This window comes from Salvelinus alpinus, chromosome 1, assembly GCF_045679555.1.
Source record: "Salvelinus alpinus chromosome 1, SLU_Salpinus.1, whole genome shotgun sequence".
Taxonomy (NCBI): Eukaryota; Metazoa; Chordata; class Actinopteri; order Salmoniformes; family Salmonidae; genus Salvelinus; species Salvelinus alpinus.
Window position 1 is genome coordinate 92,840,021 of NC_092086.1, and position 19,152 is coordinate 92,859,172.

The 19,152-nt window shown below is 41.0% G+C and overlaps 1 protein-coding gene across 4 annotated transcripts in view; it reads right to left on the minus strand.

Annotated features, from left to right (window-relative positions):
• LOC139534680 (teneurin-1-like) overlaps positions 1-19,152 on the minus strand; it is a 225,658-nt gene that overhangs the window by 186,279 nt on the left and 20,227 nt on the right. For all 4 annotated transcript variants that reach the window (XM_071334069.1, XM_071334060.1, XM_071334050.1 and 1 more), the window contains exon 2: positions 3,518-3,791. In XM_071334069.1, coding sequence (XP_071190170.1) covers positions 3,518-3,734 — 217 coding nt within the window. In that variant the 5' untranslated portion in view covers positions 3,735-3,791. The remainder of the gene's footprint in view (positions 1-3,517; positions 3,792-19,152) is intronic.

Here is a 19,152-nt window from a genome sequence, read left to right on the forward strand (position 1 = left end):
CCCACACCATCACACCTCCTCCTCCATGCTTTACGGTGGGAAATACACATGTGGAGATCATCCGTTCACCCACACCGTGTCTCACAAAGACATGACGGTTGGGACCAAAAATCTCCAATTTGGACTCCAGACCAAAGGACACATTTCTACCAGTCTAATGTCCATTGCTCATGCTCAAGCAAGTCTCTTCTTCTTATTGGTGTCCTTTAGTAGTGGTTTCTTTGTAGCAATTAATCCATGAAGGCCTGATTTACACAGTCTCCTCTGAACAGTTGATGTTGAGATGTGTACGTTACTTGAACTCTGTGAAGCATTTATTTGGGCTGCAATTTCTGAGGCTGGTAACTCTAATGAACTTATCCTCTGCAGCAGAGGCAACTCTGGGTCTTCCTTTCATGTGGCGTTCCTCATGAGAGCCAGTTTCATCATAGTGCTTGATGGTTTTTGCGACTGCACTTGAAGAAACTTTCAAAGTTCTTGAAATGTTCCGTATTGACTGACCTTCATGTCTTAAAGTAATGATGAACTGTCATTTCTCTTTGCTTATTTGAGCTGGTCTTGCCATAATATGGACTTGTTTTTTTACCAAATGGGGCTATCTTCTGTATACCCCCCTACCTTGTCACAACACAACTGATTGTCTCAAACGCATTAAGAAGGAAATTCCACAAATTAACTTTTAACAAGGCACACCTGTTAATTTAAATGCATTCCAGGTGACTACCTCATGAAGCTGGTTAAGAGAATGCCAAGAGTGTGCAAAGCTGTCATCAAGGCAATGGGTAGCTATTTGAAGAATCTCCCTTTTTTGGTTACTACATGATTCCATGTGTTATTTCATAGTTTTGATTTCTTCACTACAATTCTACAATGTAGAAATAGTAAAAAGAAAAGAAAAACTAGTAGGTGTTCTAAAACTGTACATTTTAGGTCAATTTCTTAATCAACAGTTTTAATGGATTTGTCAGGGCTGCACAATAATCAGATGTAGATCAGAATCCTGTGTGACTAGATTCAGTAATATCAGCCTGTGGCCATGGTGTGTACTCAACACTGTGGTGCGGCTTGCATATGGAGAGGTGTCGTCTTTCTTTAAACTGCTCTTGAGAATCCCTCACCAAGGTGACTTGCCTGACCTCACTCTCAAGTAATAATCTCTACACTAATTACGCCAGTCAGGAACCCATGTCCTTGACCAATTTCTTGTCAGTGAATATCTCTCTACGACCTCCTGCCCCTTAAAATCACAGCCGCGAAATGGAGGCACCAGCGGAAAATGGACACATAAATGAGCACAGGGAATGTTCTCCTCTCCACGAAAGGGGCTGAAATCCTGTGCATACTGTTTTGCTATCAATCTGTTCAGGTTGAAAAAGCTGCTGCTCCGAGCAAATGCCATTTGTTCATTTTATGCAGTTTCCAAGGTAACCAGAACAAAATGTTTTGTTCAGTGTATAATTTGAATACCGCAATACATAGGAGCATAAAGCCGATTTGAGCTCACATTTGCAGTTAAAACAAACCAATAGATGAAAATATGTATTTTCATCATTCGCATAGGTTTGAAGGTAAATCTAAAGAAAAGAAGATACTACAGTATAAAGAGGATCATTTGATTAAAAATATGTCACTGTTAATCATATCAATGTGAGGGATATGAAGTTCAGGTGTTATTCATATGTATGTAAAATGTGCCTTCAAATAGGCAAGTACTGTATGTGAAATAAATATTAAGTGTTCTCTTCAGAAAGTGTAAAATCATCATTTGAATTAGAAATACCTACTCTAATCTTCTAATGATCAATCACTGATAGGCATCATTAGAGAGGATCCTCATATAGATTATAATGACATCATGGTCATTATACCAGACTCATAGTTTCAGCATGCCTACTTTGTTCTCCAATTATGTTCAAATGATATCACAATGATCAAGGAATGTGTCATGTCAACTATATTTCACAACTGCATTTGTTCCAGGACTCCATGAGAAGAGACAGAATAGGGTTAGAAGAACTTGTATGTAAAACAATAAGAACAGCAACACTGATAAAAGTTGAACTACGGCGGTACAAGTGTACTATCACCATTACGATAATGTTCTACGGTAATCTGTTTTTGTCCATCTTCTGCACCTGTACATACTTATGCCCAATGACCTTACAAATAGCTTTCGAATAGGCCCTATGTAGAATTGACATAATAAAATACAACTGTTGTGAGGAAACCTTACAGTAGCTCCTATAAATCATTATTTTCCAATGACACTGCCATTTCTGATTGTGTTGTTGCCCGAATCTCACAACCGCTTGTTTTCCCCCGATATCAGTATTGGCCATCACAGCCAAGAAAATATTGTTTTTTGTCCCAGATTTCTCTTATCTGGGCATCCCTAGTAACCATGAATCTTTGACAAGTAATAAAGCAATATGGAAATGTAGGAAATTACTCTTACCTTATCAAATGTCTTATCAAATTAGAAATGAGTCTATAATAATTTCAAGACCTATAATGTGTATTGTGAAAGGTAAACATTCAACCAGTGGTTTAGATGGGACCTGGAATAACCTCCTTAAATCTCCATAGTGGTATTCCATGTCTTCCTGAAGCAGACCAGACCCTGTGACATTTTCATGATGAACCATCAAGAGACAGTGATGACATACTGCACAATGTCTCCAGTGAATAAGGTAGATAACAATGTAGACTGCAATGGAAAACGGAGTAAAAACATCTCCACTCAAACCATTCATAATTCTTTGAGTTTTGACCTTGATTACATTGTTTCCCCTGCAACACTCATTTCTTATTCTCATTTCCTAACGATAGATGTGTTTAGCGTGGATGAAATAGAGGTGTGATTGTGTTATTTTCTACAGAGAAAAAGTCCATTCAAACATAATTATACAACCCCTCCGCCATACCCATACCCATCCCACCCACCAAACCCCAACACAGCCCTAAGGTGTTAAAAAGCTCCTATGTGTGACTGACTAGGAAACAATTGATGGAATAACTGAATTACCTCTAATTTACATTTTTTGCAGCAATATACAACCCGAGTCTACCTTCCACATTAGCATGCAATATTTCCATAGTCACTGCAGCAGCAGAGCAAAGTTTTCATACATTTACCAGGGGATATGTGGATACGGGAACATGAGATTATAAAATTCATTCTGCTAGCTGCAAAGTCATGATAAGCTGCAATGTCTTATCATGCATACAATCAGTTATCCAGTCACACTGCATTTACCTGTTTCCCCCTGCAACCTCTCTGCCATTTTGACTTCATAACTGACCATAACCTGTGTGCAGGGAAAACTGATTAACCTGGAATGTCAAAACTGGAACTTGGGAGTTTATCAATAACTCAAAAATGGAACAGGCATTTACATAATAAATGCCCCCATTGCAGTTACCAATTAAAATGAATTGTTATTTCAATTCAATTACTATTTAACAATCTCACTTTGACTGGTTAAACTTGTTTGTGGTTCGTGGTGTTATGCCGTACCTCCAGTGGGCTCGTCCACTGTTTTCCGCTTGGCTCTGTGGCTGTTGTAGTTGAGTCTCATCTCCTGGCCGTAATCGGGCAGGGTCTCTCGGGATGTGTAGGATTTGCAAAGGTTCCTACCATCCTCGCTTTCGTCTGAGGAGCTGGTGTATGCAAGCTCCATCTCATTCCGGGCCTTGGATAATGACTGGTAAGGCTTACAATCCATCTGCTCCATGACTGGCAACACTGAACCAAGCTCATTCAGTCATGGGATCCACAATGCAAGACCAATCTGGAGGAAGAATGAGAGTGGAGACAGAGTACAGATTTAGAACAATTAATATACCTCACACATGGATAATGTTGTGTCTCAGTATTGTGAGAAAAAATATATCACTCAAGTAAAAAGTAATTATTTGGATATTAGTGTCCTTAATCAACATGTTCCTGTTCTAAGGGATTGCTGCTGGGTGGTGTGGTAGAAGATTGAGTTGCTTTAAGAGACACAGGGGAGGAGGAGCCGTTGTAGGAACAGATTGAGAGATAACTTTAATTTTCAACAGAATCTGATGGACTGCTATCAAATACGATGACATAAATCATGTGGTGAACAATGTAGTTCTTGCATCCTAGAGCAATGTCTTCTTACACACTACTTAAAGTGCCAATATAGAACTTTTTGAGCGACCTGACTAAATTCACAGAAATGATTATAGATCTATCATTCTAGTTGAAAGCAAGTCTAAGAAGTGATATATCTGTTCTATGTGCGCTATTTCTATGCTTCCCATGCTTACGTTTTGTTTTCGCATCTTTTACTTTCGGTTTTATACACCAGCTTCAAACAGCCAAAACAACAATATTTTGTTTATGGAAGAAATATTTCCCAGCGGTTTAGATGAAACAATGATTGTCTACACTATACTAGCTTATTTTGTTACATAAACTGAAATTAGCCAAACTATTACAGTTTTAGCAACCAGGAAATGGCGGAGTGATTTCTGCATAGTGCAACTTTAATATAGCAGGGTTTGAATTCTCAATCGTATCCTAACATCACATCCTGATACCTGGCACTATTTTTAGAATCAGTATTTATCATTAGCATTATCCAGTAGTAATATAACAGTAGCACAGTGATGAATACTGTTATTTCGCATCTGTGTTCTAGTGCAGTTCATCACAGCACAGTAGTGTTTTGCTGTGTAGTGTAAAGCACAATGGTAACCTTGACATGAACCCGTCTGTTCTGCCCTGAGCTCTGCTTGGGCTGACATTTCTATCATTGCCGCCTGACAGCCACTAAACCTTGGCCTTGACCCAAACACTCGCCCCGTGAAGCAGAGAGTATTGTCTTCACCCCACTGTCCTTCTATATCCTCTTGGGAACAGACGGGGAAAAACTTCCCATATTACAAATTTCAGCAAGAAATCAGAAGAGGCTTCTGACAATGTTTGCACTCTGACATTTGTAATCTTTAACAGCATTCAAGACAAATATGACAATCAAATGCTCATTAGGCTGTGCCATCTTTACCCGGCTTGTGGTAAAAGGTTATTAATTGCAAGTTCAGTACATATCTTGCTTGACTAATTGGCAGTTGAAAGCATTTTAATGGGCCATTTGTATTCTGTGCTGTGGCCAGCCCCCTGGCCGGACAAGGCTGTTCTTCTGTGCATGCAGAGGTAATTACTCAGGGTAGGTGTGGCTGGAAAATGGTGAGTGGGGAGTCAACACCACCAGTTGAAAAAAGGCTGTTTTTTTGTGAGGTTACTGTATAGACTATAAGGCAGTTCAGTTCAGGGCTTTAGACACACACTGCCCACCTCTCTGTGTTTGTTTTATCCAGTTGTGGGAGTGTTTGCATTGTTTATCAGAAACGCTCATGTTTATGCAAATGATGCCTTTATTTTCATAAACACGTTCATTTGTGGTCATTGTTTGTCTTTTTGAGCAATAGTATTGCCATTAAAGTGTATAGTCAAAAAGTGTACAATTAGAATGAACCTGTTTGAAAGGTGTAAGGGGGATACCTAGTCAGTTGTACAACTGAATGCCTTCAACTGAAATGTGTCTTCTGCATTTAACCCAACCCCTCTGAATCAGAGAGGTGCGGGGGCTGCCTTAATCAACATCCATATCTTCAGCGCCCGGGGAACAGTGGGTTAACTGCCTTGCTCAGGGGCAGAATGACAGATCTTTACCTTGACAGCTCAGGGATTTGAATCAGCAACCTTTTGGTTACAGGCCCAGTGCTCTAACCACTAGGCTACCTGCCGAATGGTTTACGTCAGGTCCTTTAAGCATGTTTGTGGTTAGATTATGGTTTACAGCAACGGTAAAAAAAAGTTGCATGTTTTAATCATGTCAGGGAGAATTTTTGCATTTTAGCTAGCACTAACCCTTACTCTTTTCCTAACCTAAAATTAATTCTCCTAACCTGCTACGTTTATTCTCCTAACCTGCTACGTTTATTCTCCTAATCTGCTGCGTAAATTCTCCTAATCTGCTATGAAACGTCACTTCTATCCGTAGCTGTATACCATCTAGTCAAAACCCTTTAGCATGCCTGTTCTCACTTTTCCTCATTAAGGATTAAGGTAGAGCTTTTTGTCTTGGTAACATGGTGTGACTAGCTATGCCATAATATTTAGATGCTTGAGTTTATGGGCATTTTGCCTGTTTGAGGCTATTTTCTCATTTGTGCATTTGTGGTAATATTGCTATTGGCAGTTCCAGTAATGATACATTTTTTTGTTAAGTATTTTTGTCATTAACTATTTTCATAATTTCTTAAAAATACATATCTGATTCAGTCTTCTACCAGTTCTACCACTCCTACCACCTATTTTTTCACCTGATCCTCCGACTCTACTGCTGCAGCTCCACACCAACTAAATAGGCTGCCCTGTTCTCTATCATGAGGTGAGAGACAGTTAATGGACTCATTGTGTACACCAACTGGTCGATCGTGATCAACCGGTTGATTTCCAAGAATATTCCTGGTTGATCACCAAACATTTCTGTAAAAAACAACAACGATAAAGCCTTACGTTCCTATTTTATTTTATTTGTTTCATGCTGTTGGCGGTAGGTGCACTTCATTCTGCAGCCCTAGCACCAGGAAGGCAAAGTGTTTCCATTTTAAACCATTTCATGTGTCTGGAGGTAGAACTCCACCTACCCGAAAGGCCCAGAGAGCAAATCAAGTACACCTATAGGCCTACTGCAGTCATTCAGATAGCTCAGATCACAGTGTCTGCACAGTTTACTCGATCCATAGACTGTAAAAATAAACAGTACAGTTGATACTGTGAGATTTAAAAACCTTTAAAACCATGACTAGAGAGAGACTACAGCAAAGAGCTACTGTTTTTATTAGTAATTTCGTAATTAAGTTGTTATTTAGCACTGCCAACACTGTGTTCAACACAGTGTTGGCAGTGCTAAATAAGCCATAAAATACCAAAGTGTACCGATAAGCTTGTGTTGTTATTATTAGCGGCTTGTGTCTTTTTTAATAACGAGGAATATTTTCCTTTCTCTGGTCATAGGAGTAACAACATGGATTGGTGCATGAGGCAGAAATGCAGTGCGACTTGTTTCGCCATCAGCTGGAAGATTGTGTCCTCCTTTCTCAGGGACGGGGAGTCGGGTGAGAGGCAGCCTCACCGATGCTCCCTCCCTCCCTCCCTTCAGACTGGCCATCAGTCCAGCAACAAACAAAAGTAATACAACAAATGATCTATTACCAGTGTGATACCTATTTTTTTTAAATATAATTTCTAAATCGTCTGAGAAGAACAACACTGACAGGGCAAATCAAGCATAGCAATTCAAGTAGGCCTATAGCCTACTGCACAAACCATATTGCTACAAAACCTTTTTTAATTGTTTAATGTTGCATAGTCTTATGTAAAAAAATAAATAATTTGAGGTAGATCTCGACTTGCATTGTGACTCAGAAAAGGTTGGTGACCACTGGTGCACACAAATGGCTTACAAGAGGTACTCAGATTTTTTTAGAACCTTTATTTAACTAGGCAAGTCAGTTAAGAACAAATTCTTATTTCCAATGACGGCCTACCCCGGCCAAACCCTATGGGACTCCCAATCGCGGCCAGATGTGATACAGTCCGGATTTGAACCAGAGACTGTAATGACACCGCTTGCATGGAGATGCAGTGCCTTAGAACGCTGCGCCACTCGGGCGCCCCAAAACCACTTCCTCTGATCAAAAACAAATAAGTGGTGGCTACCGCATGCATATACAATAATTTATTTGTGTACCTTCTTTAACTTAGATATGGAACTGTTTATTCTTACGAAAGAAACTTAGCGGATACAGTAATATAGCTACAACCAACATGTGCCGAATATGCAGACAAAAATCACAAGAACATCTTCATAGTGAGATTGAAAGAGTTCTCGATATGATCAATAATACAAAAAATTTACATATCATAGTTGAATGTATTAAATGACTCTTGGTGAAAAAGGAACAATAATAGCAGACGGACTTAATCCAGTGCAAAGTTCATAAGGCACAACAAATCCAATCAAAAAGGTTGATATTCATAACTTATTTTTCACACACAAAAATCAATATTACTCTGTAAATGTCATTCAAATCAGCAGAAATAGAAAATATAAATTTCCCCATCTCTGAAAGGGCACATGCATAATGTAGCACCGGGAAAATGTAACATTTTATCTTTCTTCTAAGCAACTTGCAATTTAACTACGCATTCCTAAAATAACATTGTGTTAATATTACACAACCCTTGCATTTTATGAATGTGAATCATGTTCCATTTGGGAGACAATCAGTCTTATTTCTCTCACAGTAAATATCCCTTTTCTTCCTAATGTTCCATAATGATATTAGGTGATAGTTGCACCATGATTGCAAACTATACCATTTGTCTGCTTGGTTAAGACTGAGTTCTACCTTACCTCTCTGGTGCTTAGCAAAATATTTTTTGAATGCAGAGGTTTAATGGGAGCACATTGGGGCTAAGGCAGTGTCTTCTGATGAGCACCAAGTAGCTTTTAATGAGATGATTACGGTTTTTGGAAATAAACCGCCAAGTGGACACACAAATCATTCAGAGTAAGACCAGCCTGCACAACACACAGTCATTTGCTCATTATCCATGGGCTTTAACAGGATGAATGTTGCTGTACATCTATTTGTGGTCCATAACCTTAGAATGCAAAAGCCAGTACCATTCCGGAACACTCTTAACATTCCAAAGCTCCATGACAAAAGATTCAGTACCACTGTAGAGAGAACGAGAGTAGAATAGGCATACTGTTACGAGAGAAAAAAAAAGAAAAACATTTGATTTCTTGTCTTTTCCGTACAAATACAATATCCTGTCTTGGTGGCGTACACTACAGTATTAAGTCCATTAATCAAAGGCTGTTTGGTTGTTTGGTGCCAGTTTGTCATGCACCATGATGCTGACTGCGCCATCCTGGGACTCGGCAGGGTAAAGTGCTTGGTGTTAATTGGGTAGCTAGGTGGGGAGATACAATATTCAGATGAAAGTCCCCCGTCGAGTCTGGGAAAGTCTGGCTGGTCGGTCCAGCATGGGCAGACCAGCCACAAACTTCATTACAGTGCTACAGGCATGCCGTAGGCACTCCTTGCCTCAATCTCTGTCATAGAGAATCTCTGAAGTTATTCCTCTTCTTCCAACTGAGAGAGATCTGTCATTGTCATTGCTCTATACAGTATGCATCTGGTGGTGAGTGTTTTCTACCCTACTGTATTTTCACCCCAGCTCATTCATTCCCTCACATAAGCACTGTTCCTAGGTCAGGGTTAGTATGTACCCAAAGGGATTGGCTTGAGCGCCTCGAGGACGCAAACCTATCACTTAGAATGTATGATGTAACTGATTCTTGTGTGAACTGAAGATGTCTTCATAGACATACATAAAAATACATGTATGTCTACATCACCAAAGAACTATCATGGTCCAAACATACCAAGACAGTCGTGAAAAGGGCACAACAAAACCTTTTCCCCCTCAGGAAACTGAAAAGACTTGGTATGGGTCCCCAGATCCTCAAAAGGTTCTACAGTTGCACCATCGAGAGCATCCTGACCGGTTGCATCACCACCTGGTATGGCAACTGCTCGGCATCTGACCGTAAGGCACTACAGAGGATAGTGTGAACTGCCCAGTACATTACTGGTGCCAAGCTTCCTGCCATCCAGGACCTGTACAATAGGCGGTGTCAGAGGAAAGCCCAAAAAATTGTCAGAGACTCCAGTCACCCAAGTTATAGACTGTTTTCTCTGCTACCGCACGGCAAGCGGTACAAGAGCGCCAAGTCTAGGACCAAAAGGCTCCTCAACAGCTTCTACCCCCAAGCCATAAGACTGCTGAACAATTAATAAAATCGCCACCGGACAATTTACTTTGCCCCCCCCTCCTTTTGTACACTGCTGCTACTCGCTGTTTATTATTTATGCATAGTCACTTCACCCCCAAAATACATGTAAATATTACCTCAACTAACCTGTACACTGACTCGGTACCGGTGCCCCCTGTATATAGCCTCATTATTGTTATTGTTATTGTGTTACTTTCTATTATTTTTTATTTTAGTCTACTTGGTAAATATTTTCTTAACTCTTCTTGAGCTGCACTGTTGGTTAAGGGCTTGTAAGTAAGAAGTGAACAGTAACCACCACACTAGAGGCAGATCAGCTGCAAACTGTAGAAACACCTAAAACATTAGCTACTTTAATTAAAACATTTCAAAAGAGGTGCATAAGGTTTTTGATTTGAACATTTCCTTCCCAGTTTATGCAACACAGTAGAATACTAAGGATGTGCATCTTTCCCTTTCAAGACGATTATATATGTATCTAGATACATGTGCTCCGATACGATACAGGAACGATACGCCTTAGTTTGATTCAGTGCATTTCAGTTTGATTAGCGAAATAATCGATGTGATTCGTTTCGATGCGATACAATACAATTCGATGGACTAACATTTGCTGCATAAACACATTGATTTTCCATCATAAACTAAAATCTGCTGCTGATGGAGCTCATGAGCTGGGCCTCTCTAAGCTGGATCTGTCTAAGCTTCTGTGTGTGTGTGTGTGTGTGTGTGTGTGTGTGTGTGTGTGTGTGTGTGTGTGTGTGTGTGTGTGTGTGTGTGTGTGTGTGTGTGTGTGTGTGTGTGTGTGTGTGTGTGTGTGTGTGTGTGTGTGTGTAAATGATGTACACTACCATTCAAAAGTTTGGGTCACTTACAAATGTCCTTGTTTTTTAAAGAAAAGCTATTTTTTTGTCCATTAAAATCACATCAAATTGATCAGAAATACAGTGTAGACATTGTTAATGTTGTAAATTACGATTGTACTGTAGCTGGAAACGGCTGATTTTTTATGGAATATCTACATAGTCGTACAGAGGCCCATTATCAGCAACCATCACTCCTGTGTTCCAATGTCACGTTGTGTTAGCTAATCCAAGTTTATCATTTTAAAAGGCTAATTGATCATTAGAAACCCCTTTTGCAATTATGTTAGTACAGCTGAAAACTGTTGTACTGATTAATGGAAAAATATAACTGGCCTTCTTTAGACTAGTTGAGTATCTGGAGCATCAGCATTTGTGGGTTCGATTACAGGCTCAAAATGGCCAGAAACAAATAACTTTCTTCTGAAACTCGTCAGTCTATTCTTGTTCTGAGAAATGAAGGCTATTCCATGTGAGAAATTGGCAAGAAACTGAAGATCTCGTACAATGCTGTGAACTACTCCCTTCACAGAACAGTGCAAACTGGCTCTAACCAGAATAGAAAGAGGAGTGGGAGGCCCTGGTGCACAACTGAGCAAGAGGACAAGTACATTCGAGTGTCTAGTTTGAGAAACAGACGCATCATAAGTCCTCAACTGGCAGCTTCACTAAACACCAGTCTCAACGTCAACAGTGAAAAGGCGACTCCGGGATGCTGGCCTTAGATTATATTTTGATTGTTCAGGATCATCATCAGCAATAGGTTTGGTAGTTTTGCTTTAAACAATCAGTGTAAATATGCTCATTTTTAGATATACATGGTAAAGTTGATCATTGCATAATGAGGACAGCAAACACTTTTGCGAGGCGCACTGCATGGCGAGACGAGAGGAAAAAACAACATTTTCAACAGCGCATAGATAACAATAACCTAGCAAATTACATAGGTTGTCACGCAACTAATAAAGTCTTATATCACGCAAGCCATTTTAGCATTTAAATGCTAAAGGTGCTGCGCAGACGTGAAAAATCAGGAACAGGCCACCTACCTCACAATGGTCAGCGTGCGAAGCTGGGCACAGAGCACATTTTGACTAGGCTACTGATATTGTCTGGGGTGGTTCGACATGCAGAATTACTTGTAAATCAATGACTGTCAACACTGTTACAGTTGAAGTCGGAAGATTACATACAAGTCTGATAGGCTAATTGACATAATTTGAGTCAATTGGAGGTGTACCTGTGGATGTATTTCAAGGCCTACCTTCAAACTCAGTGCCTCTTTGCTTGACATCATGGGAAAATCAAAAGAAATCAGCCAAGACCTCAGAAAAAAATTGTAGACCTCCACAAGTCTGGTTCATCCTTGGGAGCAATTTCCAAACGCCTGAAGGTACCACGTTCATCTGTACAAACAATAGTACGCAAGTTTAAACACCATGGGACCACGCAGCCGTCATACCGCTCAGGAAGGAGACGCATTCTGTCTCCTAGAGATGAATGTACTTTGGTACAAAAAGTGCAAATCAATTCCAGAACAACAGCAAAGGACCTTGTGAAGATGCTGTAAGAAACCGGTACAAAAGCATCTATATCCACAGTAAAACGAGTCCTATATCGACATAACCTGAAAGGCCGCTCAGCAAGGAATGGGCCAAAATTCACCCAAACTATTGTGGGAAAAGCTTGTGGAAGGCTACCCGAAACGTTTGACCCAAGTTAAACAATTTAAAGGGAATGCTACCAAATACTAATTGAATGTATGTAAACTTCTGACCCACTGGGAATGTGATGAAAGAAATTGACATTTCACATTCTTAAAATAAAGTGGTGATCCTAACTGACCTAAGACAGGGAATTTTTACTAGGATTAAATGTCAGGAATTGTGAAAAACTGAGTTTACATGTATTTGGCTGAGGTGTAAACTTCCGACTTCAACTGTACATGCAGTTCAACACTGAAGGAGAGGATGCATCAGTTGTCACAAAATATGAGATTTTTGGGGGGAAGGTAGAAAGAATCTAATACGAGCAAAACATTTATATTTATATGTTGGGTTTTGGGGTCCGCAGACCGATGCACTTGTATCTTAAACATTTGGGGACCGATGCGTATCAGTGAATCCTTACATCCCTATAGAATACATTAAAAAAACACTTCTCTGCAAGTTATTTATTTATCTTAATAGGATGACCAAATATCCACCCATTGCCCGCTGTCATACTTCAAGTTAATGATCCAAGATCAACAGTTAGATTTTCTCCCCCAGCTCAGTGATGAGAGAAATATCAGCAGAGTAATATCATTTTTCAGAATGTACCTCCAGCAGGTGACAGACAGGTCCAGAATTAACTACACTACAGGCTTTATGGCTAGCTACCTCCATCCCTCCATCCCACTTTAACATGCCCCACATAGATCCACTCTCCTGGGGAAGCACTAAGCTGGCATGACCCACCTATCCATCCGCCTCCCCCAAGCCAGAGACACTTAGTGACGGCAGACAGCAAAATGAACTTAAAAAGCAATGATTTTTTATTTAAAAGATGAATAATATAAGACTGACAATTCACACAAAAATAGGTCCTCCACAGTGTATCTGTGTTACTGGCAGTAATCCCACCAAAATGTGAACCATTTCAATTATTCATAGATATTATGAAATGTCGTATCCTGTAGCTTCGTGGAGTCATATGACAACTGAATACACTTACTGTAATAGTGGGCCTTGGTAAGACTAGCTGCACACGCACAGAAAACAGAAGACAAGGAAAAAGGATAAAATCCTTAAAAGCAGGGCTCTGACTGAAATGGCAATGAGGTTCAGACTAAACTCTATTCCCCTGTGCCTCTTAATAGAAATTACTGATTTAACGACTCACACACGTTCATAGAGCTTGGCATTGACCACAGAGAAGGATCCTGACTAATGTGATCATCTATACTTCTTGACCTCCCCAAGGGAGAACAAATGCATTTGTATACACTGCATACTGTTTAGATGACAAAGCCAGTAAAACAACAGTGAATAGCATTATGCTCCCTTTAGTAAGCCTTGGTAAAAACCTCTGCAAACAATCGAGGATAGGCTTCCTCCCCAGTCATAACCTACTGGTCAACAAAATGTAGAAAGAGGCAGACCATCCCCCTGTTGTTGAAGTGTTGGCCAAACATAACCCCTTATATCAGACTTCTTATTTTAGTGCTCAGATATACAACAATGCCTTACAGGGGAAACTGTATCCCTGGGCTTCCATCCTCTTAACTCATAGATGTACAGGTAATTGCCAAAATAAAGGGAACACCAATATAAAGTGTCTTAATAGGGCATTGGGCCACCACAAGCCAGATCAGCTTCAATGCACCTTGGCATAGATTCTACAAGTGTCTGAAACTCTATAGGTCGTTATATATTAAATGTCACAATACGGTGCAGAGCGTTCGATTTGGCTGCAAAGAGATCACAAGCTCCACTAAAACCCAGTGGTAGAAAAAGTACCCAATTGTCATACTTGAGTAAAAGTAAAGATACCTTAATAGTAACTCAAGAAAAAGTCACCTAATACAATTCTACTTGAGTAAAAGTCTAAAAGTATTTGGTTTTAAATATACTTAACTATCAAAAGTAAATGTAATTACTAAAATATACTGTTGAAGTCGGAAGTTTACATACACCTTAGCCAAATACATTTAAACTCAATTTTTCACAATTCCTGACATTTAATCCTAGTAAAAAATTCCCTGTCTTAGGTCAGTTAGGATCACCACTTTATTTTAAGAATGTGAAATGTCAGAACAATAGAAGAGAGAATGATTTATTTCAGCTTTTATTTCTTTCATCACATTCCCAGTGGGTCAGAAGTTCACATACAATCAATTAGTATTTGATAGCATTGCCTTTAAATTGTTTAACTTGGGTCAAACGTTTCGGGTAGCCTTCCACAAGCGTCCCACAATAAGTTGGGTGAATTCTGGCCCCTTCCTCCTGACAGAGCTGGTGTAACTGAGTCAGGTTTGTAGCCCTCCTTGCTCACACACACTTTTCAGTTCTGCCCAAAAATGTTCTATAGGATTGAGGTCAGGGCTTTGTGATGGCCACTCCAATACCTTGACTTTGTTGTCCTTAAGCCATTTTGCCACAACTTTGGAAGTATGCTTGGGGTCATTGTCCATTTGGAAGACCCATTTGCGACCAAGCTTTAACTTCCTGACTGATGTCTTGAGATGTTGCTTCAATATATCCACATAATTTTCCTACCTCATGATGACATCTATTTTGTGAAGTGCGCCAGTCCCTCCTACAGCAAAGCACCCCCACAACATGATGCTGCCACCCCCGTGCTTCACGGTTGGGATGGTGTTCTTTGGCTTGCAAGCTTCCCCTTTTTCCTCCAAACATAACAATGGTCCTTTTTTATGTTGGCTTTGGAGCAGTGGCTTCTTCCTTGCTGAGTGGCCTTTCAGGTTACGTCGATGTAGGACTAGTTTTACTGTGGATATAGATACTTTTGTACCTGTTTCCTCCAGCATCTTCACAAGGTCCTTTGCTGTTGTTCTGGGATTGATTTGCACTCTTCGCACCAAAGTACGTTAATCTCTAAGAGACAGAACGCGTCTACCTTCCTGAGTGGTATGACTGCTATGTGGTCCCATGGTGTTTATACTTGCGTACTATTGTTTGTACAGATGAACGTGGTACCTTCAGGCGTTTGGAAATTGCTCCCAAGGATGAACCAGACTTGTGGAGGTCTACAATTTTTAACTGAGGTCTTGGCTGATTTCTTTTGATTTTCCCATGATGTCAAGGAAAGAGGCACTGAATTTGAAGGTAGGCCTTGAAATACATCCACAGGTACACCTCCAATTGACTCAAATTATGTCAATTAGCCTATCAGAAGCTTCTAAAGCCATGACATATTTTCTGGAATTTTCCATGCTGTTTAAAGGCACAGACAACTTAGTGTATGTAAACTTCTGACCCACTGGAATTATGATACAGTGAATTATAAGTGAAATAATCTGTCTGTAAACAATTGTTGGAAAAATGACTTGTGTCGTGCACAAAGTAGATGTCCTAACCGACTTGCCAAAACTATAGTTTATTAACAATATATTTGTGGAGTGGTTGAAAAATTATTTTTAATGACTCCAACCTAAGTGTATGTAAACTTCCGACTTCAACTGTACTTAAGTATCAAAAGTAAAAGTATAAATAATTTCAAATTACTTATATTAAGCTAACCACATGTCACCATTTTCTTGTTTAAAAAAAAAATATACGGATAGCCAGAGGCACGCTCAGACATAATTTACAAACGATGTGTTCAGTGAGTCTGCCAGATCAGAGGCAGTAGGGATGACCAGGGATGTTCTCTTGATAAGTCTGTGAATTAGACAATTTTTCTGTTCAGCTTATTATTCAAAAGAGAGTACTTTTGGGTGTCAGGGAAAATACATGGAGTAAAACGTACATAATTTTCTTTAGGAATGTAGTGAAGTAAAAGTAGTCAAAAATAAAAAAATTGTAAAGTACAGATACCCCAAAAAACTACTTAAGTAGTACTTTCAATTATTTTTACTTAAGTACTTTACACCACTACTAAAATCATTGACAAGTATGTTCCGTTTTCAAGGGATTGTTAAATAAATGTTATAATTATTTGATTTTAATATCACCTCTTGAAGAGTATAGTCAGAACAAGCTACACATTTCCAATTATTCCACATGTACCTCTATCATCAGGGTTATACAGCAAGTAAGTTAACTGCATGTTTTTCATGATCAGTAATTTCAGATACGTGAGGGTCATGTTAGCCTATTCATTTGGCATGTAGCTAACTAGCTAAGCAAACAACATGTGTCATTTCGTTTGCTTCATCTATGATTAAGCTTTTTGGAAAGAGCTTGACATCGGCAAGTCCTCGTACTGGTAAAGTTGTCAGTCAGACTTCCGTCATCACCACTATAGATGGCAAGCAAATCAAACAATATTTGGATATAACGTTAGCCATCGAGTTTATCCCTGAAAGTTAGCTGGTTAACTAGCTATAATGGACTGTCCAGCATTTTTATACAAGACCCTAAGCATGATGGGATGTTAATTGCTTAATTAACTTAGGAACCACACCTGTGTGGAAGAACCTGCTTTCAATATACTTTGTATCTGTCATTTTGTCAGGCCTGCTCCTGCTCTCCCTGTCTGGCGCCCGAGGGAGCCAGGCTGCCCTTCATTACGCACACCTGTCACCACCATTAAGCGCATCAGCGCTCACTGGACTAACCTGGACTCCTTCCCTTTGTTGATTGTCTTCCCTATTTCTGTCTGCTCCTCAGTTTGTTCCCTGTGTCAGCATTGATGTTGTTATTTTCCCCCTGTCCAGATGCTGTTCCTGTTCTGTTTCATGTCCGTGTTTCATTAAATATTCACTCCATGTACATGCTTCTCATCTCCATTGTCGATCCTCATAGAATGCTGACACCACTATATGAAGCATCAGGGAGGTTTTTGTTTTGTTGGTGATGTCGGGTCCGGGTGCTGCCGCCGATGGAACTGGGGGTGCCTCAACTGGGTCGTCGGGCTTTCACGCCTTAGTTGGCTCGAGAGGTTTCCTTGCCCCGGTTGGGTCGGCAAGCTCCCATCCCACGTCATACCTCAGCCTGCTCATCAGGCTCCCATCCCACGTCATACCTCAGCCTGCTCGTTGGGCTCCCATCCCACGTCATACCTCAGCCTGCTCATCAGGCTCCCATCCCACGTCATACCTCAGCCTGCTCGTTGGGCTCCCATCCCACGTCATACCTCAGCCTGCTCATCAGGCTCCCATCCCACGTCATACCTCAGCCTGCTCGTTGGGCTCCCATCCCATGTCATACCTCAGCCGGCTCATCAGGCTCCCATCCCACGTCATACCTCAGCCTGCTCGTTGGGCTCCCATCCCACGTCATACCTCAGCCTGCTCATCAGGCTCCCATCCCACGTCATACCTCAGCCTGCTCGTTGGGCTCCCATCCCACGTCATACCTCAGCCTGCTCATCAGGCTCCCATCCCACGTCATACCTCAGCCTGCTCGTTGGGCTCCTACGCCTCAGCCGGCTCATCAGGCACCCATCGTCACATCAGCCGGGCCTCAGCCGGCTCATCAGGCACCCATCCCACGTCATACCTCAGCCTGCTCGTTGGGCTCCTACGCCTCAGCCGGCTCATCAGGCACCCATCCCACGTCATACCTCAGCCTGCTCGTTGGGCTCCTACGCCTCAGCCGGCTCATCAGGCACCCATCCCACATCATGCCTCAGCTGATTCATCGGGCTCCCACGCCTCAGCCAGCTCGCCAGGCTCCCAAACCGTTGCCGGCTCGTCGGGCTTCTACGCTCCAGCCAGCTTGTCCAGCGCCCATGCCTCGGCCGGCCGTCAGGCTCGCCCAGGTGGGACGCCGAGTGGAGTACTGTCACGCCTGCTCCCGCTCTCCCTCTCTGGCACTCGAGGGTGCCAGGCTACCCTTCATTATGCACATCTGTCACCATCATTACGTGCACCAGCGCTCACTGGTCTCACCTGGACTGCTTCACTTTGTTGATTGTCTTCCCTATTTCTGTCTGCTCCTCAGTTTGTTCCCTGTGTCAGCATTGATATAGTTATTTTTCACCTGTCCAGACGCTGTTCCTGTTCTGTTTCATGTCCGTGTTTGATTAAATGTTCACTCCCTGTACCTGCTTCTCGTCTCCAGCGTTGATCCTCACACATTTACTCAAGTATTTCCATTATTTTTGCAGTTATCTGTATCTGGAAAGCCACCTGAGGAGCATATATTCTGAGCATACTCTGGTCAGTTCCAAACATCCTTTAAAAGGATCACACTACAGGATATACATGTCGGCAAAGAAAATCCCCTGGCAATGACACAAACATACATTCACACACATTCAGTTGCTTGCCAACGCACATACGTGCATACGCACACATGCACACACACACACTGAAGCAGTAAATAACAGTAAATGTAAAAGCCAAGCTTGGGGTCAACTAAGAATACCTCTTTGCTCTTGGCAATTTTCCATGGTGCTGAAGAGCAAGTGCCTCAACATTAATCTTTTTAACTTGCAACAAGGAGTAGAATTTGTATGTAATATCATGCAAAGGATATGACAGTGGGGCCAGAGAGCAAAACATAGCCTCTGGGAATGAGGAGAGAATGTCAACTACCTGTATATTGTTTTCCATGCTTGCTGTTAGAAAGTGGTACTCACATTTTAAACAAATCTGTCAAGAAGCCATAGTATGTTATCACATTTTGGGACTATTCAAATAATGCACAACATCATCTAGGTTTTGAAACAAATACTCACATTTTAACTTATACATTTTTCTCTGGTTCAAA